This window comes from Schistosoma mansoni, chromosome W (assembly GCF_000237925.1).
Source record: "Schistosoma mansoni strain Puerto Rico chromosome W, complete genome".
NCBI classification, from domain to species: Eukaryota; Metazoa; Platyhelminthes; class Trematoda; order Strigeidida; family Schistosomatidae; genus Schistosoma; species Schistosoma mansoni.
In genome coordinates this window covers 39,084,905-39,108,962 of record NC_031502.1, presented here as the reverse complement: position 1 = coordinate 39,108,962, position 24,058 = coordinate 39,084,905, and the positions used below count along the sequence as shown (strand labels likewise).

General features: G+C 31.5%; 1 protein-coding gene across 1 annotated transcript in view; it reads left to right on the top strand.

The window, feature by feature from the left end:
* Smp_135160 (putative dual specificity protein phosphatase) overlaps window positions 1-19,820 on the top strand; it is a 25,433-nt gene extending 5,613 nt beyond the window's left edge. Inside the window, exons 2-4 of the mRNA XM_018789646.1 lie at window positions 2,735-2,911; window positions 13,923-14,111; window positions 18,654-19,820. Coding sequence (XP_018655068.1) covers window positions 2,735-2,911; window positions 13,923-14,111; window positions 18,654-19,255 — 968 coding nt within the window. The 3' untranslated portion in view covers window positions 19,256-19,820. The remainder of the gene's footprint in view (window positions 1-2,734; window positions 2,912-13,922; window positions 14,112-18,653) is intronic.
* Window positions 19,821-24,058: the final 4,238 nt, after the last annotated feature.

Here is a 24,058-nt window from a genome sequence, read left to right as displayed (position 1 = left end):
ATACCGCCTCTCGAGAATCGAACCCAGAAGCTGTTAGTCTCATGCGTGAACGTTTAACCACTAGACCACTGAGCCGGTATTCAACGGTGTTAATGTCTAACTTCAACCAGTCCACGAAATCGAGAAACCGTCCTCTATTGTCTTCAGTGAGTAACTGCCTCACACTAGACATGATTGAACTCCACTGGTCACTGCCTCTCACTAGAACTCCAAGAAATATCTCTTGAAGTCAGTCACTAGTGAGCATATGATTACTATCAGAATGGGGTTTGTGGAGACTTAATTTTAATTTTATAGTCTTAGTGTAATTCTTTATTACTCCTATGGTTTTATATTCAGATACATTAATTTATCTTTACAGAATAAGATATTATATTTACTGCTAAATTGAAAAATTTCATTGTTGTTCGTGTAATTGATTTAGGATGATTAAGAAATGTCATATTCTCTTCATAACAGAATAAGATATTAAGATATTTTTTCATATGTGATAAAAAAAACTGATTTCATTGTATACTTTTATTTGTAACAAAAAGGGATATATTTCTTAACAAATAATAAAGGATAAAAGATTGAAAACAAATTTAAATAAGGTAAATTTAAATTGTCGACTGAATGACTATCATCTGGAGTGTTAGTCTTATAACTAATAATCTAAGTAACATTATATTTATAGAGTTTAGTAGGTAGACGATTCTTATAATAATAAAAGAGATGTAGATTTTCAATCCCTTTCAACATATTTTGGTTATTCAAGTAGGTGTATTGATTGTAGATTGTAGCATGAAATCACACATGATTAAAAAATTACATGATCATTTTCTTAAGTTAGATTAACGAGCACTATTTGAAGTATATTATTACATATTATAAGCAGTATTACAAGATGCATTATTTATACTTGACAAATACTACACAGGGTTCTATTAGTAGCTTGTAAATTAGGAACCTATATAAATTGCCTAATAGCTAGTTTTCGTAAGAAACCTAGTTCGTGATTGCACTTGATTGTGCCAGTTTTTCAATCCCTTGCTTTTTGATACCAAGTGATGTAAACTGATCAACTGAATCAAAACCTTATCAATAAAATTCAGTTGGCATTGAATAACCGTTTAATTGTGATACTAAAGTCTGAAGAATGAAATAAGATATTGTGATCACATATACGATTTATTTATACTCACAAAAAAGGGAATCTCAAGAGTTTTCTAGATAAAATTATTTTGAAGCTTGAACTCAAATATAGAGCTATTAGAAAGTAGTAAAATACTGCTTCTTTTTGTTTTAAAATCACCTGCAACTAAACAATGACTCAAGACAGGATCATCGCATCGTATAGGATGTGTGTTATCGACATGACAGTCTGTTAGTAGTCTACGCTGTCAACTACAGTAATTTTTGTGATATATTGAGGTCGTCATTCACTTTCACGTGTGAGTTACTGTCTGATTATAAAAAATGATTCATTTTATAAGGCATGACTTGTCTATAGAACCTCAAAAAATCACTTTCAGAGTAATAAATGATGAATGAAAAATACATATTCATTTAAAAAAGTTGGTAGAGATTTTAAAAAAGTGGAAAATACTTCTCTCAAGGCGGAGGGTTTGTATAAACAATTCCTCGAACATAAACCATAGTTTAAATCGCTTACAATTCCTAAGTATATATAATCTAAAATAATAAACAAAAGTTAACCTGTCACCAAGCTAAATTCTGTTAATCAACTAAGTAATAAGAGATTATTCAATTTGTTAAGGGTTGAGTAAACGCTGTAAAATACTAGTACAACCTGGAAACAAACATATATTCACACACTTTGGAATTTATTCCAATAAAATCATAAAACAAAGGCACAATAATTAAACTTAGGTATAGGTGCACTACAAACGCATAAGAGTTCTCTTAGGTTTGAACGACTTCTAGTCCTAAAATTTAGCATTTTAGGATACTTACGTTTTGTGTTGGTCTGGGAAATTATGACTGTATCCAATATTGGTTACTACTACTAGATGTCAGTTTTTAACTTAACAAAAAGTAAAAAAAGTGGTGATGGTTTAACTTGTCTCTAAATCTATTGTTTAGAATTTTGTGTAACTATAGTCTAAGCTTTAGACATTAAAATGTAGTCAATTGGAAGATGTAGTCTTTATTGTATTGTGTGATAGCATCTACATCAAAAGTCTGACAAACTGAATTAAATAATGTTAGACACCTTTAACATATCTTACCATTTCAATCAATGATGATAAACTGATAAATGTATACAGATGATAAGAAAACAACTCACCATAATATATTGTTGAAATAATCAAAAATAGAGAGATGTTATGCAATAAATTTTAGGATCATCATGTATACTTTATGAATAATGTAATTTGTTTATTTTTTTGCACTGTATTTAAACTACAAACATTTACATATTACATAAATTTGATTATGTTTATTTATTTCTTTTTGTTACTTCCAGGAGGTTTTGAAGCATTTAGAAGTCTTCCAGATGCTCGTGACTTCATTGATCGAAATATACCACTTTTTATTAATTATATAAATACTGATGATAGTTCTTGTTCTGATGCTGCATCACCTTCATTAAGTGATCATTCGGAAGCTTCATCAATTGTATCACGTGTATTCAATGATAAAGTAATTTCTATGAATGGTAATAATAATATTAATAATATAAATACTAACCATAAGTTACTTTTAGATGATATTTCTTGTTATAAATTAGATAATTTTGAATCCAACGATACAGAAAAACTTATTTCTTGTTTAAAGGATTGTTCCCGTGATGAAACATTAGTTGTACGAATTAAACAAACACCATTAAGAGTAAATGAAATACAACAAAATAATGATGATGTATTAAGTGCAAGTATATCACAAATTTTACCATTTTTATATTTAGGTAAGTTAGTAATATGTTTTTTTCATTATTTTTGGCTTTCATTTTATAATTAATATAAATGATCATCCAATTGTGATTACATCTCAGTCCTACAGGAGGTTGGTCGCGGCCCGAATAACTCAGTGGTAACGTCTCTGACTGTGAAGCTGAGTGACATGGGATCAAATCCGTCAGGGAGCACCAGTTCCTTCAAGATTACAGGTACACATTGCTGACGAGTGCCAAGAAGCACGAAACCCGGATCCAGGGTTTCCTATTGATCACCCCCAACCACCATCTTATCTCAACATAGGGCACTCAGTGTCGAATCACCTAGACTAGTGGCCACATTGCAACTTGATCGATAACATTCAATCTGCACTAAGAAGGACTTGACAAACAAGACATTGATCACCACCCAGTGATCAATCTATTGTGACTGAATAGTTTTTTATGTTTGAGATGTTTCGTTCAGATTTGAATAAGTAGTTTCCACTACATATGGGCTCTAAGTTTCATGAATACAATAATCAAGCAAACTGTAATTGTAGAAAAACAGAAATTACAATTAAATAAAACTTTGATTTTCTGTTTGACAGTGGTGTGAAAAATTATATATATATTGTTTTAATTTTATGAAGAAATTCGAATAATAAGTAATCATGACAATAGTAATAATACAACATTGTGCGATAACTATAGAATGTGAACAAATTAAAAACATACATATTTTGTCAATTAATTAATAGTCCTAAACCAATTAATAGGGGCGACTAAACCAAAACGTGGTATCAGTGCTCAAAGTCACTAACTTTTAGTCTGAGCCATGTTGATAGATGCAGATTACTTGGTTGAGGTCTGCGTGACTCGTAACCAATGGTAGAAGAGTGTGAGTCAAATGGCTCAGAATCGATCACAATGGCGCAGGTGTATACATTTTCTGTCTTCCATTAAACTATGAGAGTAAAATTGCTTCATATCTTTCTTTCTTCCTGTACTATATCTTTCTTTTATGTATTACGACTAATGTAGTAACTCCTATGAATCAGGTGTTGATCTTGTTGTGCTAATGAGGTATGGCAACTTGAACCGATGCATATATGTGGCTGATCGTACGTTGTAGCTAACTGACTGACCTGAATCAATTAATAAATTCATAAGCATAATTATTTAGGTATCATTACCAAGTTTTGATTTTATAATTTCGAATAAATTTAACATTGGGTAGATTTTTATAAATGAATAATATATTTTTAATATCCCAATGAGTAGAAAAATTAGATTTCTCTGACGTTTCGTGACTTAGTGTATGCCGCCTCTTCGGAGAATAAAAAAAGTGGCTGACACTAAGTCACGAAACGTCAGAAAATCTAATTTTTCTACTTATTGAGATATTAAAAATATAATATTTATTTATAATTATTTAAGACATGTGAAGTGATACCGCAAAGAATTAGGAATTGTAATATCAAACAAATATGAACAATAATTTTTCATTATACAAAATATATAAAAAATTAGAAATTTTAATGATATTAAAAATTATAAAACAAAGTAGTAACTAATATATGATCTATCACTTTGCTTTTTGAAATATTACCATGGTTCAATAAATTCACCTGGTATTGTTTGTTTGAATCTTCCCATTGATTTTAAGGACTGCAATCGATCAGTCCATGAGATGCAGGTACATCCTGCTGACGAGTTCCAAATAGAACGAAACGCGCGTCCTGGATTCCACTGCTAGTCACTATCCATCATTGCTTATAATGCTTCAGTAATTTTTTTAAAAAAACGCATATTTTGCATCATATTATGACCATAGATAAGTGATGTTAAATATTATTTTTTTAATGGATAATGTATAAAAAAAATTTTTTTTAAAGTCAAATGAACATATACTACTGATTTTAATTTCTTTCACTATGAACTTAAAACATTTAATCAAATAATATCGAACCCATTGAAATCAAATTTCAATGAAAAATAATAATCACGAGGCGGAATCGTGGATGCGCACATCTGAGGAGTTCAACAATAGGACGAAACGGCCATCCAGTGCTTCCAGATTTTCCATGGTAGTTTAGCTTCAATTGACTCACGATCTCAACTATATAAAATTACTAAAATCTCCATAAAACCCCCTTCTGAAAATAATCATCATTCATTTATTCAATATTATAATTAGTAAAAATGTTATTGAGAATTAATTAATATGTTTAAAAGCAACTGTAATAATGTAATGGGAAATTTCGATTTCATTATATGTTCGAAAACGATCGATATAAAGCAATATGTATCAATCCCTTTTTAACAAAATGGAATGACATACTAGAATAACAAAATTATATATTAAAATAAGAGGATTAAACTGGACGGTCTATTGTTTTTTTAATATCCCATTAAGTATTTCTATTCAGGCACTTAATATCAATTTCCTTTTCGGTTTGAAATTATAGTCATTTATTATTATTATTGATATCATGTTTAAAAAATTCCTTTTATAAAGTAAACAGGATATAAATACTAATTATACAATTACTGTTGGATATAACTCATTTATGTTATTCTATAAAAATCTGCTTAAACCATTCGAATCAAACCATAAGATATTTCCTGTAGTTCTAGTGAGAAGCAGTGACCAGTGGAGTTCAACCAGGTCTGTTGTGAGATATCAACTCACTGAAGACAATGGTGAATGGTTGCTCAATTTCGTGGACTGGTTGAAGTTTGACATTAACACCGTTGGATGCCGGCTCGGTGGTCTATCGGTTAAGTGCTCGCGCGCGGGTTCGAAACTCGCGAGGTGGGATCGTGGATGCGCAGTGCTTCCAGGTTTCCTTTGGTTGTCTAGCTTCAACTGACTCGTGATCTCAACTATATAAAGTGTTTTTATATCAAAAATGGTTTCAGACCGTTTTCAGAAAGTCATCAAGCTAAATTTCGTGGTAGACATTACTCATTAAAAAGGATTATTGACATTCTTCAGAGGACTGATATTCGAATTCATGTGACCTAGTTTAACAATTACAGACAATACCACAGAACTATTCTAGTCATATATATATATATATATATATTAATAAGATAACCCATGCTAACATATGTCACTTAGCAACGTACGTAATTCGATAAAGTTTTATTTGTTATTTTCTACTGAAAAGCATACAAAATTGTACTGTATTAGCACCTTATTCAAATTGATGGCTGAACTAGAACTTTATCGATTGGGTCTAGTGAGTATGACGATTTAGTTAATAAGTCATTTGGTATTACAAAGTGGTCACTTAATGTAATGTATATTTTTCATAATCAATATAATGTTTATCAAATACCATAGTCTATTGACTGAATTTATAAAAAAATTTACAGTTATGTCACTTTTATACAATAATTCATATCTCAAGACTATGAAGAGTAGGTTTACAGAATCGTAAATCTGTCTTGACAAATCTTCAGAACAAATAATTTACTTTTGTATGTATATTTTATAGACCTTTTTCATTTATAAACTTAGATAGATAGGGATTCATGATCATTGTAGAATAATATGAAGTTCTTTACTTCGTCAATTTTCTTCAACTGCTTTTAAACTAGAAATAAAATGAGTATTTATTATAAAAACACCTATTTTTATATACTTTATAATAGAAATGTCTTGATTAAAGTTAGATTAGACGGATCAATGTAGAATAATAAAAGACAATATTTGTAGGGATGGGGATTTGTGGGGATTGTAGAAGTTTTAACCATTGAATTCATGCACATTGCTAAGGAGTCCCACACCAGGATGTAATGGTTGTCCAATGCTTCCAGGTTTTCATTGGTGGTCTCGTTTACATCTTCTCATGAATTCAACTATTACAATAAATGTAGATGGATAGAAAATATTTTAAATTGGTGCTTATCTATTGTTTTTTTTTGTGTTGAAGTTATTGCTATCATAAGATTTAAACAGAAATTATGCATCCGTAAAGACATAATTATCACGCCATCATGTTATCCACTCAGCTACTCAGTCCTGATAGCCACTTGCTTGTGCAATGGGGTGAAGTTATATTCACTTGTTGTCGTTTACTTGTATCTTCCCGATGCTATTTTGAACTGCAATTGATCAGTCTCTTAATGACATATGTGCATCCTATGCGGACTGTCTCGATATAGCCTTAATTCACAAGCATAATAAGCAAAGATGGACAGTGGCTAGCAGTGGAATCCAGGATTTGCGTTTCGTTCTATTTGGGACTCGTCATCTTTGCCTATTAGGCTTCTGGTTTCAGGCAATCTCGAGGCAGTCCGCATAGGATGCACATATGCCATTAAGATACTGATCAAGTGCCGTCCAAAATAACAACGGGAAGATACAAGTAAACAACAAAGAGTGAATTATTATCATTATTTCTAGTTTATAGACAGTTGAAAAAAAACGACAAAACAAATAAATTCATATTATTCTACTATTCATGTTGAATGTTGAAAAAATCTGATAATTTTGACTATCAATTATTCAAATTTACATTTATATCAACAAAGTCCTTACAGATAATTAATCCTTCAACCAATATGATACAATGGAATAATGTGAATTTTCAAGGTATATATATATATATATATATGGTCATGGAAGAAGTTTAGATGGGTACTATGATAACAGAATGTAAAATCTTTGTATTTAAAAAAATGTTCTCAACATTTCAGTAACTTGAAAAGATCCTATAATAATAATCTCATACAGTATATTTCGTTTACTTGTGACCGTGCCTTTTCATTATATGTGAAGTGGCATAAACATGTATGATTGTTTAAACCTCTCCACTATTATTAAATGCTCTGTGTTGATTGTTTTATTTAACTGCACTGTACTGTATAACGTTTGAAATATACAATGTAAACAACGTCTCAGAAATCCAAATTTAGAAGTGTTATTACACGTCATCAGAATCTTTGTTGTCGCTTCAAACAATATTATTTGATTTTTTCGAATGTCTTAAGACTGTACGAACAAATACACCAAAGATTGAAAGACTACCCAAAAATCATAAGTTCAGCTTGGCTGTGAAACCGGTATTAGACATTTTTCAACTCTTCATACTATGAAAAGATACATGGGTTGTGGATTTCAGTAAATCATCTAAACATAAAGTCACTAGATATAGCTCGGAATATATGCTTGCATTTTTTTGAAAAAACATTATTCCTATAATCTTAGTTTTGGCTTTATAAGATACTGAAACTTTGATAACTTATGTTAAGTAAATTCGACCAATAGGCATGTTTACAGGCTGTAATAAAAATCAAATAGATAAACACGCTACTACTAAAACGTTCTATCACATAAGACCTTAGGCAGAATGTCTATTTCATTGAGTGAAGATATCCTGTTTAACCTATTAATCAGTTTAGAAGATACGGAATTTTTCAACAGCTTAAGAATAGTTCTGCTACTTAATTTTCACCGAGATAAATCAGTATTCTGCAACGATCAATTCAGTTTTGTGTTATTTTGATTTTTTGGCATAGTCTTGATATATTCTTTAGTTGTGATTATTTTCTTTAAATGGTTGTCGTCGTCAGTGAGACGTCAAATAATAATAATGGTGAAAATAATAATGCTAAATAATAGAAACGGTCACATGATTCAGTACAATTGTGTTGTAACTCTAGAATACTGCTACTGACTTCTTGAATACATAAATCGAATAACTGAAATAAGAATACGAAAACGATAAATGAAAATTCATTGGACACTAAAAGCTAAATACGTTTCAAAAGAATACAGTAATTTTTTAATGGTTTATATTGATTAGAAGTAAGATATGTATACACTAAAGTAAGTAGTACTTGGGATTAACTGACAAATAATTTACTGAATAATCATTAACCGTTTTCGACGAACTAATATGATTACTTCTGGAAATGTGAATAAATGTCGTCGACATTTGTGAAAAGTAGTCAATATTATAAGTCATTTATACTCTAATCAGTTAAATCTTCGTTAATTATATGAAATACGTTTAGATTAAAGAACAGAATCCTTACTACTATATATGGATTCATGTCACACATTTTGCGTTGATTAGCTGCAATTCATCATTTACAAAATGTTATACCATCTCTGTCACTAATCATTGTTCTCTGCATATTATGTTGAATGTTTAAATTTGAAAGTGAAATGGCAGTGAAATGGCATTCCCGTAAGAGATAGACAAAAAATTAGATCCTAACCACTACAGTGTCTATTTTTAACGTTTGCAATATTCAGTATTCGGAGAGACCATAAATAATTCGTATAAAAGCAGATTACTTATGGATAACACAAATTGTTATTAGTTAAAGTAAGTTTGAACACACGAAAAGATATTGAATTATTTTTGCAATTAAAATATTGTTAGCCAAGATGTTTTAGCAGAACTCCAGTCTAAATGTCAGAAATTATTAATCTATTTCATGAACCAATAAAGCTTTTCGTAATACATAAAGTTTTCATCTTCGAGTTTTCAAAGAACTCATGTTTTGCAATCTAAGAAGTTAGAGAAAACATAGTTGAAGATAATTAGGACTGTGACTGGGTTATGATTGGGCTACAAGTAAATAGAAATAAGCTAATCTATGAAGTGATCCATCTGCTCAAAATAAATAGTTAGAAATTAATAACTTAATGTGTTGTAGATTTATACATAGGTAGATTTAAACTCCAGATTAACAAAACCAATAAAAATCAATCTCACTAATGTAGTAATGTAATGTAGTAGTTATGTTATGAAATACAGGAAAACTGTCTGATAAGCAATAATCGATAGTGGCTAGCAGTGGAATCCAGGACGCGCGTTTCGTCCCATTCGGGACTCGTGAGCTGGATGTACCTGCATCTCAGAGTTGATGTTCACCCTGGGACTCGAACCCAGTGTTGTTCACTTCAAGCGCCATCGCGTTGCCCACTTAGCCACTGAGACTTATAAATTGCAGTCTTAAATAACAACGGGAAGATACAAGTATACAACACTAATTGAGTAGAACTGTCTGATACTTTGGAAACGTTCAATGACATGTCGAAATTTACGATAATACCATAATTGAATTTCTGGAGGACTGAAATATTTAAATCAATTGTGCTTTGAGTAATGAACAATACTGTTCAAGAAGTTTCGTCTAAATTTGGTCCAATAGTTTCACAGTATTAGGGTATCGAGTTGATGTGAGACATAAATGAGGAAGAACATATTTGTAAAGTCTCAGTGAATAAATTCGAAGTAAATCTAAAGTTTCGCCTAGCAACCTGGTCCAAGCTTTCTCAAACAAACATAACCAAACATCAAAATTATTGAATATGAATAGGTACATGATTCTCTGGTTAACTGTATACTAGATAGGTCATCTAATCAACGTTAACAATAATTAAAGTAGGTATTTGCTTTAGTATGTAAGAGATATGTGATGTGAAACGAAAAGTGTGTTAAGATAACAGATTGTTTGTATTTGTGAGTGGTGTGAGAAATTATAATGAGACTATACTGTATGGACGACCTTTGAGCGACGCTAAAGTGACCTTCAGAATGTCTACCTGTGGTGTGTGTTATTGAAGTCAACAAATATAAGTAGTTTGTGTTATCAATCGAAAATGAAATGCCTGGCGGCAGAAAGTTAAGAAGATCGAAGAGAAGAAAACGAGAACCGCGAGTGATTGGTGTGGAGATGAAGAAACAATCAAATCTGAGGCAATTGATCGACATTTTGCAAATGAAGAATTTACTTTATGGTTCTCAGACTTTACTGAGAGGTTCAGTAATTTTGTGTCTAAATACATTTGGTTGTCCCTACTGGAATTCTCATTCACCACACACCTACTGACCAGGACTAGATGATGGTTATAAACTAATGTGAGGAATTAGAATTATGATTTACAGTTGATGTTTAGGTTAAAAAATTAGATTTAGGGTTTTCGTCACGAACTGATACCAGTTAAAATGCCAAAATCTTATTTAGCTGAACGGATAAACGAAATTGCCATCGAAATCCAAGACCTGTTTTCCTAAATCTGTTTGGTTCGTCCATAAATTACAATTTCATTCACTATATATTGCATTTGATCGGTGAAAGCATACAAGTTTTATATATGATATGAATCACAGTATGCATGAAACGATGATAAATAAACAACATTTACAATCAACTACTCCAGTCAGTTGTCTTATCTGAATATATTAAACAATTAAATGGAACAATGAAAATAACACAAACATTCGTTGCTTCGTTTTTATTTTGTTTATTTGTCTTCATGGTGTGCATGCTGTGACATATTTGATTCATATCATATGTAAGACTTGTATGCTTTCATCGATCAACGGAAATAGAAAGTGAATGGAATTTCTTCTCATACCATTTACAAATACAAACAATCTGTTATCTTAACACACTTTTCGTTTCACATCACATATCTCTTACATACTAAAGCAAATACCTACTTTAATTATTGTTAACGTTGATTAGATGACCTATCTAGTATACAGTTAACCAGAGAATCATGTACCTATTCATATTCAATAATTTTGATGTTTGGTTATGTTTGTTTGAGAAAGCTTGGACCAGGTTGCTAGGCGAAACTTTAGATTTACTTCGAATTTATTCACTGAGACTTTACAAATATGTTCTTCCTCCGTAGTGAGCTATGCTGCTTAGTCATTTCGTTACAGGTATACATTTATCACGAAATGAGCGTGCTTGATTTAATTTGCGAAGTTAAGTATATACTGTAAACTTTAGATATTTATGATAAGGAATTCGCTTTGTATATTTTTACTGTTATGACAAACACTCAGTTTACGTAACTGTATCATAATGGAACTTATACTTTGAGAAATTTTAGAAACATCTTCCATTTTTGTTAGTTATTTTCACATCAATAGAAATTTTCTTATTAATTTTCCTTTTATTGTTAAAATTGATTTTATTCACTTTAACAAGACATCTAATTAGGAGGCTTTTATGAGTATTATTGACTTATGAAATTGAATTTAGAATAAGATTTTCCATATGACTGTGACTAATTTTGGGCATTTTCTCGTTGCTTGTACGTAAAATCAGTTAAACTTATTCTGTTTTCATAAGAGCAAATATCAGCGTAGTTGGAATTGACGGTCGATCTTTGTATGCATCAAAATTGCTATATTATTAAATATATATATATATATATATAGTATTTAAGTTCATGTTTTATGGAACTAAATTTTACATCTGTTAAAGTAGGTAGACGTATACATTCTGAAATACAGCAATACTTTGCCAGTACGGGATAAGTTGTGCATACTCCTGGATATTTCAAAACAATAAGTGGGTACTTCGTCTTTTTCCCTAATATAATATTTGTTTTTGGTACCGAAAACACCGAAAACATGAAGAGAAAGAACCTGACTAGTTATGGCTAATAACCATTTTATAGAAGATATTTCTGGCTTAATCTTTACTTGATTTAGCTTTTCATAACATAAATTTTATTACCTAGAATTTTATAAATATTGAAATTTATTTTTCGCTCTTATCGTCCACCTAATGATAGTTATCACAGTACCCAAATCATTAGTTGCTAGTATTTGACCACAGATACCTTAGAAATATTGCTCGCATCTGCTGGGATCACCAGATAAGTAATAGTGAGGTTAGACGCAGGATATTAGGGAATGATGGTAAATTAGTTGATGAGGTTTTAAATATTCATCGACTGAGATGATTGGGCCACGTGTTAAGTATGTCTGAACACCGGTTATCACGACGCGCAATGCTAATCAGTGTGTCAGAGACGAATAGAAAGAAATTAGTGACGGCCAAACCAGAACTTGATATCAGTCCTTGAAGTCACTAACTTCTGGTCTTAGCTATGTTGATAGATTCAGACTACTTAGTTGAGGTCCGCGTGACTATCGTAACCAATGGTTTGAGACTCTAGGTGACATGGCTCAGAATTGATCACAATGGCACAGGTGTATACACTCTTTATCTTCCCTTAAACTGTAAGACTAAAATTGCTTCATATCTGTCTTTTTTCCTGTACTATATCCTTATATACAACCTTTCTTTTATATACTACCGCCTCTAAATTAACTACTTCTTTGAATTCGGTGTTGATCTTGTTGTGCTAATGAGGTGTGGCAAGTTGGACAGATGCATTCATGTGGCTGATCGTACGTTGTAGCTGACTGATTGACTGATCCAAATCGTTAAAAATGTTCGGAGCCACTATTTTTAGGATATTCTGACTATTAATCATGTTTCACTTATTTATTCAAAATATGAAGTCTCTACTTTATCTATTATCAACTGATAATGCAAAAATAAACAAGTTTTATATAAATCGGGAACTAATTGAAATACACATTACAAATTATTAAAATTTATCCAGAACTATGATTTTAGAAGTAAAGTTTGACATTTTTATAATCCCCTTTATTAATAGCTTATGATTTTTGCATACGAAATATTACGTCAATTTAGTCATGAAAATTACAAATATTGTCGCAAGATGAATGCCAAATAAGTATATACTGTGAAACAAAGCTATTTTTGATGAATTTCTAAACATATAAAGATACTTTTGAAAACTGTAATGTGGAAATCTTTTGATATTGCCAATGACCGATACCACCTAGAGAACATTGAAATTGAGAACAATACTCTCTATTAATGAAGGCTGGATACAAACTTTGCAGTTACTGCTAAGATTTATAGATGCAAATAAGGGTACATACTTGTATTCTGAACTAAAGTATCAACTTGAAGAGTGTTTATTTCAACCAAACTTTCATAAAACTAATAATGGCATTTTTCTAATCAATAATTTGCTAATCTACTAGAGTAAGTATTCTTCAGAAGTTTCGTTTACATCTCTAATCTGTCATTTTTATAGAATGAATATCAATACAATATTATTTCCTAAAGGTATTTATTAAGCAATTTAAATATGTAATACATAAGTTTTACATCATTTTCGCTTATTTATTTAATTACCTCTTTCTTAAAAATACTCTTTATTTGTTTAAAGGTAATGCACGTGACTCGCAAGATGTTGATTTGATTAGACAATTAAATGTAACACATATAATTAATGTGACAGATACATTGCCTATGCCATTCAGAAAATTAAATCGGATACAATATTTGCATATACCTGCTACAGATACTACAAAACAAAATCTACTCCCATCTTTCGATCGAGCTGTACAATTTATAGGTATATTTAATTATTTTTTTGATATATCTTATTGACCTAAATAAATTTGTTGTAGTAGATGTGACATTTATATATGTACCAAACAATTTCATATATCAGTATAGGGTTGTAGAGATTGTTGAGTTTTGATTAAGATCATGAATGGATCAATGTTAGACCACCATTAAAAACCTGGAAGCACTGTACGACCGTTTCGTGATCTCAATCAAAACTCAACAACCTTCACAACCCTGTACTGATAATTGTCATGTGCTCACCTGTGACTGGCGTCAAGATGGATTTCCTGGAGTTCTAGTAAGAAGCCGTAACCTGTGGAGTTCAGAAGTGCCTAGTATGAGGCAGATACTCACTGAAAACAATGGACGACGGTCGCGCTATATCGTGGATCTATTGAGGTTGGACATTAACACCGTTGAATGCCAGCTCAGTCGTCTAGAGGTTGGGCGTCCGCGCACAAGGCCGAAGGTCCTGTGTTCGAATCTCGCGTGTAGGATCTTGGATGTGCACTGCTGAGGAGTCATGTACTAGGACGAAGTGATCGTCCAGTGCTCCCAGGTCTTTAGTGTTGGTCTAACACTGATCAATTTATGATCTAAATCAAAATCTCACATGTTATTTGTAGTTGCTAGAATTTATAACATCTGGTGGTTGGTTTCAGATGCTTGGAAATGATTAATTTTACAAGTTGAATTCGTTCAATACAAACAAGATAATGTTAATTTGAAACTAGTAAGAGAAATAGCTTGTGTTTGTTTCGTTGCAAGAATTTGATATCTTGATGTGACAACTGATTCAATTATTTATATAAGAACTCTTGTCTAAATTAGAGCGAATAGTTTCACAGTATTTGAGCGCCGAGTTGATGTAAGACATTGAATAGGAATAATTTATTTGATTCAATTATTGTTTACTTTGCCTTTATATTACCCGTATTATGAATACTTCAATCTTTGGTTTCGTTAATTCGTAGTAATCAAAAATCTACATTGTTCACCTCTTGAGGAGATTGAACTGTCCTACTTTGTTTAATTCAAATATTATCAAGCTAAAAGTTGCCTTAGTGTTTGAACAAACGCAAGTAACTTTATTTGAAAAGTCTATGGGAAGACTTATTATAATACAAATCAAGGTTAGATATAGTGATTCCAAGTAATATGTAGGCATATTATAAATCCTTTTCACTTCTGGAATACAGATTATTACTTGATGTGTATCGTACTTGATAAAATCAAAAGAGGGAAAGATGATTCATTTTGGTCACATTTTAGAATAACAATGCATGAAGAGTATATTTTGATTTACGTTTACAAGTTAGGATTACTGAAGGAGTACCAAAATGGCTGCACAAGCAATCACGTAAGGTGATCCAATAAGCGCAAACAACAAACATCTCTCTTTCTTCATTCCTTAATGCGCGCCAAAATCAGGTCTTAATATTGAACTTAAATAATTCTTTGTGGTTGAGTACAAATTTGTCTAGGGCAGATAACTAAATTTATTGACGACTTAGTCAAACAAAGTACGACCGCATTCCCTCCCCTGTATGTTCGAATGTAATATGTATTTACAATAAACTTTCCCTGGTGGCATTTATTTAATATCCAGAGCACTGTGATGCATATCGTTTTTCCTTTATATGTTTATTTGGCTTGGGTTCTAATCTGTAAAGTTTGACGGCCAGCTCAGAGAACAAAACTCCATCAAAATAGTTTGACCTTTATTTCTCATGTATAAATGTGTTGTCAGATTGTTTTCTATTAAAATGTCATACTGATCTAATAAATTTCAATTTTTTCACTGACTAAGTTTATCAAAGACTTCCTATTTCATATAACAAATAGGATAAATCAATCATATTCTGAGAATGATCAGACTTCAAAGTCAAAGGATTGTAGAAAGATGTCCAAAAAAAGTGAATAGTTTGTGAATCCTATACAAATCTTTAGCTTGAGGCTTCAAACACTATAGTTAAACTGTACATACGAGTAATTACTGGCGAAAGCCAAAAATCATCATCACATTCTTGACTACTAAGTAAAATAACTAACTGAAACAGAGATTCGAATAAACGTATGATTTAATGTCTACACATTCTGCTGAAGAAAGGATTCATATTAGATAAACAAAGAGAAATTAAATCTTACTCGTTATTTTCTGGAAAAATTCCCTATAAACAATGATAAACAGTTCTGCAAATTCTTTTTCTTACCACTGAAAATTAACATGTTCAAAGGAGGAAATTCTTTTAAATAATTGACAAGCAATATAGTTTGAATTTACCCTCAAAATCATGAGGTAACACCTCAATAACTTGCTTTTAAGGTAAATAACTTGTTTACTTTCATTGAGATAACAAAGTCTACAACTAATAATTGCTTTTTTAAACGTCATAACAATTCACTAAACTTATTTACAATTTATTCTTTTAATGTAGTTGGAAAATATCACATTATTTTCTTGTTAATTTTTAGTTGTTCTTGGGAATGATCAATTATTTTTTATTTTTCTATAATCTACTGATCAACCCATGATCTACTAAACCAGATCAACATTTTAGACATATGCCACACGCTTTCCATATGCATCATCAAATGAGAACAGATTATTTACAAGTGTGATGTAGGAGCCACAGGTTTCCTGAAGGTGAATTTGCTGTGGTACATACTTACTTGCTTACTTACTGACATGTTGAAGTGCTCGCCTCTTTGATCCCTTTCCAGTTGTTCTCCATAGTAGTTCCCTCTCCATTGAGTAGATCATGAAAGGCCTGGAACCTGTTGCTGGGGACTATCTTGAATTTGTTGAGCTTGCCAGTATCTATCAGAAAGACCGTATTAAACTTTTGTGATTTTGTCCGCCACAGTGTCCAGTGCTTCTAGGGTTTCAGTTTCATCTTGGCAACCAGCAATTCATGATCTGAAGCTACTTTAACTCCTCTCCTGGTTCCCACATCTTCCATTGTCCTTCTGAATTTTGTGTTGATACAAATATGATCTATCTGGTTCTCTGTGGTGTGGTCTGGTGAGATTCATGTAGCTTTGTGTATTTGCATGTGTGGAAACATTTTGCCACGTATAACCAATTTGTTGGATGCACATATATTTGCAAATCTCTTCCCATTTTCATTTCTCTCTTCCAGTCACATAATGTCGTCCCATTATATCTTTATATCCGGTGTTGTCCATTTCAAACCTTGGCATTTAAATCTCCCATCAGGATGGTGAGGTCGTTTGTTGGGCACTTCTCGACGATCGACTGCAGCCTATCATAGAATTGGTTTTCAAAGTCTTCATCGTAGTCGTTGGTAGGCGCATAGCATTGGATGACGTCCATTGTAACTCCCTCTTTCTTTGTTTTGAAGGAGACTTTGATGATCCTAGGTCCATGAGATTCCCATCCTACAAGTGCATTTTGTGCTTGTTTGGACAGCATCAATCCAACTCCTTGTGTATGTGGGGCATTTTCTTCTTCATGATCGGAGTATGACAGAAGCTCCCCTGAAGCTAGTCGTTGTTATCCAACTTTGTGAAACCATAATCAAACTAATTTAATAACTCAATAATCCCTTAAATAAATATGATATCCTCTAATTCTAAATTATGAACTGCTATTAGTTTATTGAATAAACGTTTCAGCGACTAATTAAGTACTTAAATCTTAGCCAATATTTTATTAAATACACAGAATAAATAAAAAAGAACCATTTGACGTTGTTGCAGTCTGAAATTGTCCATATCATTTAACTAAACAATATAAAAACTATACATCATGACTCGGATAAACGAGTCATCCATTCATTTCAGGTAGCTAGGTTTCCTTAATCACTTTTTAAGCAACGGTAGATTGAAAATACTCTGTTCTTTTGTCTGGATTAGTAAAATGTTTGGTATGGAAGTATTTCTTATATAAAAATATGAAAAAGTGTTCTAGTTTATCTTTCAAAGTTTTCAAAGATAGATAACTATTCAAAACTCAACAAAACAATATTTATGAAAATTTTAACAAAAAATTTTGGATGACATTTTACCATACTTTTAAAATTTTAGATTTTGATTAGCTGGGGAAAAAGTTTTTCTAGCCATTTCGATGTTCATTTATTTTACCATTTAAATCTAGATCATTAGCCAAGATTTCGTAAGGTATTTTTGGGAAATGAAATATTTATCGTAATTGTTATTGCTTAACTGCATCAAACATGAATTATTAAGTTATTTTATATAGTTGAAATCATGAGTCAATTGAAGCTAGACCACCATGGAAAGCCTGGAAGTACTGGACTCATGATTTCAACCATATAAAATTACTAAAATCTCCACAAAACCCACTTCTGATATAAGGTAATTTGTTATTCAAGTAATTTTTGAACGCAGTAGCTGTACAAATTGAATCTTCAGATAATTATTTAAATATTAGATTCATTAAAGTGAAATCCTGAAATCTGACTAATTTCATTCTTGTATTTTAGGAATACTATTGAGATTTAAAAAGAAAGCTATTGAGTTTCAATTTTCTCCCATTATATTTTTTAACTAATTCTTACAGAAAAAGCAAGAAAACATAATGGTATCGTTTTAGTCCATTGTTTAGCCGGTGTTTCACGATCAGTTGCAGTTGTCATTGCCTATCTTCTATACAATAATCGTGGATTAAATGTTTACAAAGCATTAGAATTTGTACAAGCACGTCGTTCTGTTGCTGGGCCAAATTTACATTTTATGGGACAACTTCAAGCTTATTATCATGATTTACATAGTCGTAAATCAAATATTTTCTCTGATAAATTAAATATGAAATCTAAAGATAAATTAACAAAACGTAATAGTGCAGAAAATTTAACTGGCAAATCGAAAAGAAACAATCTACCTCGTAGTGTAAGTTTATCATCTAACTGGATCCAATCACAATCACGTTCCTCTTCTGTACTATGTAAAGTTTCTAGTTCAAGTAATACTACTACTCCAGGGTATGTTACTTCAAAATTATCTATTTATGATTTGGGTAATATTAAAATTAACAGTAAAATATCTATGAATTCAACATGGTCTGTAAGTACAACATGTACAAATCATCAACGTTCACTTGTTCGTAAATGTTCACATGAATCAAAAACAACTTCAATGATACCAATCAAAACTCAAAAGTAATTATATATATATATATATATTCTTCTAAAATTCATCATGTAATATAGACAAATGATTTTTGCACATGGAATATAACTTTTCTTGTAATCCTTAAGTTGAAACAGATTTTCTTATTGAATTGTACTAAATAACATCTTTTCCTCGGTTGTCTACTATGTTCATCATGTTCACCATCACCAGTTTGTTTTGTCTTGTTTTCTTCTTCTTCTTCTTTTCACCAAACACTGTAAGCAATAATGTGATTATGTAATTATTAATTTTTTTTTATATATTCACAAATGGAATACAACAAATTTTCGTATCATTTTGTGGATACTATTTTTTTTGTATTAAATATTTTACGGAAAAAATTTTCGCTTCTACTGTATAAATACTACTTATTCAAATCTCTTTAATTTACTCTTTATTTAAAGTTAAATAATTTTTTTTTTAAAAAATATTTAACTTTACAAATTTTATTCATTTTGTAAAAGATTTTTTTTGTTCTTTATTTTGAAAAAAAAAGTTTTTTTTAATTTTAATGTAACAATAATGACAAAATGAATAAAATTAATAAATAGTATTTTTTTTTGTTATTTTATTATTTCTCTGAAGAAGTCCAATCAAGTTAGCTGGACGAAACGTTGGAATTATTTAAATTTCAATCGCTGAGACTATTTCAAATATAATTCTTTCACATATAATGACTTCTCTATACTCAGCGCCTAATTTTTGTCAAGCAATTCGTTCTAACCTTGACGAATATTCGTATGAATAAATGTATATTTATATTTTTAATATTACGGTACAATAATATCAATTCTATTAAATGTTAAACTAAAATTTAAAAAAATGAATTTTATTCTTTTATGACATAAAGTTATTAAGGTATGAGTTCAATTCACTACTAAATCCATAAAATTAATATCTAAGTTAATTTATTTAAACACATGAATATTGGTACAAAGGGGCACCAGATACAAATGCGCTACACAAATATCATTTGATTTGTATGAGGGCTGTGATACTGCTCAGGTGCTCAAACCAAAGTAGGTGGTTTTCTTTGGGAGCCACACCCAGAGACTTCGACCTAAAGATCTGATCGACAAGGCAGTGAAGCATCGTGAGGAGATGCAGTCCCATGGTAGCCGGTGACCAACGACTGATTCATACGCCCTTTTTCCCTCAGGATACTGCAGCTCATGTGCACCATTGGTTTGGAATCAGGGTTTCCCAAGTCCCCTAGGTGGACGCACCATGTCCACCGACCCGGTTAAAGCGCCGGGCATTCGCTTTTCGTCCTCTCAATTTCGTAAACAGCACCCCCTCCATGAGAAGGCAGTGAATAGAACTTCCTTAGCAGAGGCTATATACACGTGGCCATATGAGAGCATTTCGAGAGGGAGAGCGAACTCTCCCCACTCTAGGTCGTACCAGGACATTTGGGGGCATGCGATCATGAGTCAATTGAAGCTAGACCACCATTGAAAACCTAGTAGCACTGGATGGCCGTTTCGTCTTATTGTAGGACTCCTCAGCAGTGCGCATCCACGATGCTGCCTCTCGAGATTTTTAACCCAGGAGCTATCAGTCCCGCGCGTGAGCTCTTAACCGATAGACTACTGAGCCGGCATCCAACGGTAATAATAAATAGAATATTAAACAATTATGCACATGATATTTTAATGTAAAAAAAACTGTATTGTTTTGAAAAAAATTAAGTGTTGTTTAATTTTTTTGTCATAGGAATGATAAATAAGTAATATCGTAATCAGTAGACATATGGTAACTTTTCAGAAAATAAATAACTTTTACATGTTCTCAATTATTTTGATAGTAAAGTGAGAATATTTAATTCAATTTATCAGTGAATAATCATAAAATTAACTTAGTATTCTTATAAAATTTAAAAAGTAGAATTAATGATAGCTTTGGTTATTACATTCCATGACCATTACATATCACTGTTAAAAATTTCCAAATAATTTAGTTCGAGTCCTGCGTGCAGAGTCATGGATTTTTACTGTTGATGAATCCTATACCAGGACGAAACGGCCGTCTAGTGCTTTAAAGTTTTCAATGGTGTTTTGGTTTACACCAACTAGTGAGTCCAACTGTTCAAATACTACAATCTCCACAAGTCCCCATACTGAAATCAAAAAGATCTTGTATATAAACAGAAAACAGGTAACTGTGACAGCTAAAAATCATGTTGTATTCTGTTGTACACAATCAAAAAGAGAATCTTAAGAATTCAATCACTTTGAGTCATTTATTTAAATTGAAATATGGAACTAAATAAAAAAGTTGGCAAACGATCATATGAAGAGTAAACCATTTGATCATATTATTGTTATTTTCATATTAACGGATCACACATATATATGCTTTAATGTGTTGACTGTGTTTATCCAATTTCCATAAATATGAAAGTAGTAAGCTTTAGTTTAAACTGTTATTATTCTTATTACTTTCGTTAAACTTTGATTGTTATTTATTATTTGAAGATAAACAACTGATTGAGGGATGTAGTGAATTCATTTCTCTGTTTATTATATTGAATTATGATTCTAAAGTATGTTTTAGTAATGAAAGTCACATAAATAAATTAACTACGCAATGTGAAGAGAAAATTCGGTGAGACTGTAATTTATGAACATCCTTTGAGGGATGCTTAAGAAACTTTGAGAATGCCAGCTAACTTACTAGGGTTAAGTGAGGGTTATAAATCAGTGTGAGGAACGGAGATTAGAATTTCCAGATGGACCTTAGAGCTAGGAATTAAAATTACTGTCTATATCACGAAATTACATCAGCTATAATGCCAAAATGCTATTTAGTAATATGGATTAGTAAATTTCACACCGAAATTCGACCTGGTATTTTAAATCCAAATGGTTCATCCATAAACTATAGTCATGCCGAAAATTCATTAGAATTGATAAATCATTATTGTGATACTTGTACATATTTAACAACTCAGTCTCATGATAAATTACCTTACTTAACAGATCTGTGATTATTCAAGGGACTTACAACTTCATAGTTAAATAGACTCAATAATAAAGTCAGCAAAACAATAATGAACTATCAATGTAAGAGTCTGGAGATTTCTGAGTTCGTGTCACGTGAATGTGCACTGCTGTTAAGTCTCATTCTAGGACGAGACGGCCATCCAATGCTTCTAGATTTTCCATGGTGTTCCAGCTTTAATCAACTCATGAATTCAACAATACTGAATTGTTAGAATATAAGATTTGTGAATAGATTTATGGACACTGTCTATACTTATAGCATGATAACCATTTTTTGATAATCATGGAAATCAATAATGAGGAAATATGTAAACGCTCAACAGTATTGGATATTATAAAACAGTTATTAATTAGCCGGTTCTTCGGAGTTGAAAAGGATTCCAGTCTCAGTTAATAATAATAATAATAATAATGGTAGTAACAGTATAAATACTGTAAGTTATTATGGTATCCACTAGAATATACAGGTGTAACCAGGTTGTTACAAAAAAGAAGTGGTATTTGAATAATAATTGTACATTCTTCAGAAAGATTTTATTGAAAATTTATCACAGTTATTATTAGTAAGAATTATATGATTCAAACGAAATGAATAGTCACTCAATAAATCACCTAATATTGGCGTTATTTTTGTAATACATATCTCGATAGTCATAAATCTTATGAAGATAGAGCTATTTTTAGTAAATAGTGCATGACAAAAAACATAAATATGGTAGAAGGTGAGTTATGAAGTGAGAGATTTCCATGAAAAGTACATTTAACAGTTTACACAACACTTTCGTTCTGAGTTTTAAATGAAGTTTATTGTTAGTCATAATGCTAAAGTACATTAAACGGTTGTATTATATGTTGAATGTATACAAGAAAACAGGCTTTACTGGTGTAGCATTAGTTTATGGAATATGATCCAACCAGGTTGTAGTGTAATATGGATGGTCTACTATGAAGATTTTCACAACTAGATGATATTATAGCAGCTCTCCTACAACCAACTTAGATTATGGTTAAACTTTGTTAAACCCTTTTATTAACTTACTTAACAAACAATGTCATTCGAACAGTAACAATTCTCATATTTCTCTGTACTATTATGATCAGTATCTTGGCTGTGTAAACGTGTACGCTTGATCATATGACAGCCTACGCACATATCTCTTTCTAGCTTAAATGTTGATCGCTTGATTATCATTCGATGAGTCATTCTCTTTCTCATATATATGTACTCAAATCCTATTATCAGCCTTTGTCTTGCCTTGCTGCACTGTGAGTCGATTTGACTATAAATTCGCCTCTGTATTTGCTCGGATACACTTATTCGCCTCTCTACTTCAAATTCGCTCGATGTATTTGTAGCTTTGTGATCCGTGCTATCCGCTAATAAACTTGGTCGCCGCTTCTTAATGCCTACTGATTTCTAACACAGTTGGGATTTCTATAATAACAGTTATCAAGATTTATTAACGGAGCTAAGCCACTACAATATATTGGCACTATACATTTCGAACAATCTAGTCACACATACTTGTGGTTATAGGATTGATCCTGCAACTATGCTCAGAATATAACCTGTTTCTAGTTAGTACTGACTATTGGCGCAGTGGTCGCTAATGTGTTATCTGGTGTCCTCCTTCTGCATCTTATGCCTAGACTCAGATTGATCACATCGAGTTCGGCTACGTCTAAATTGGCTGTGTTCCAAACTAGTGCTCCTTTTAGAGCACTTATCTACACTCCCCCATACCCTCGTTTGCGCTAATCTTATCTTTCATTTCAATGACAAACAAAT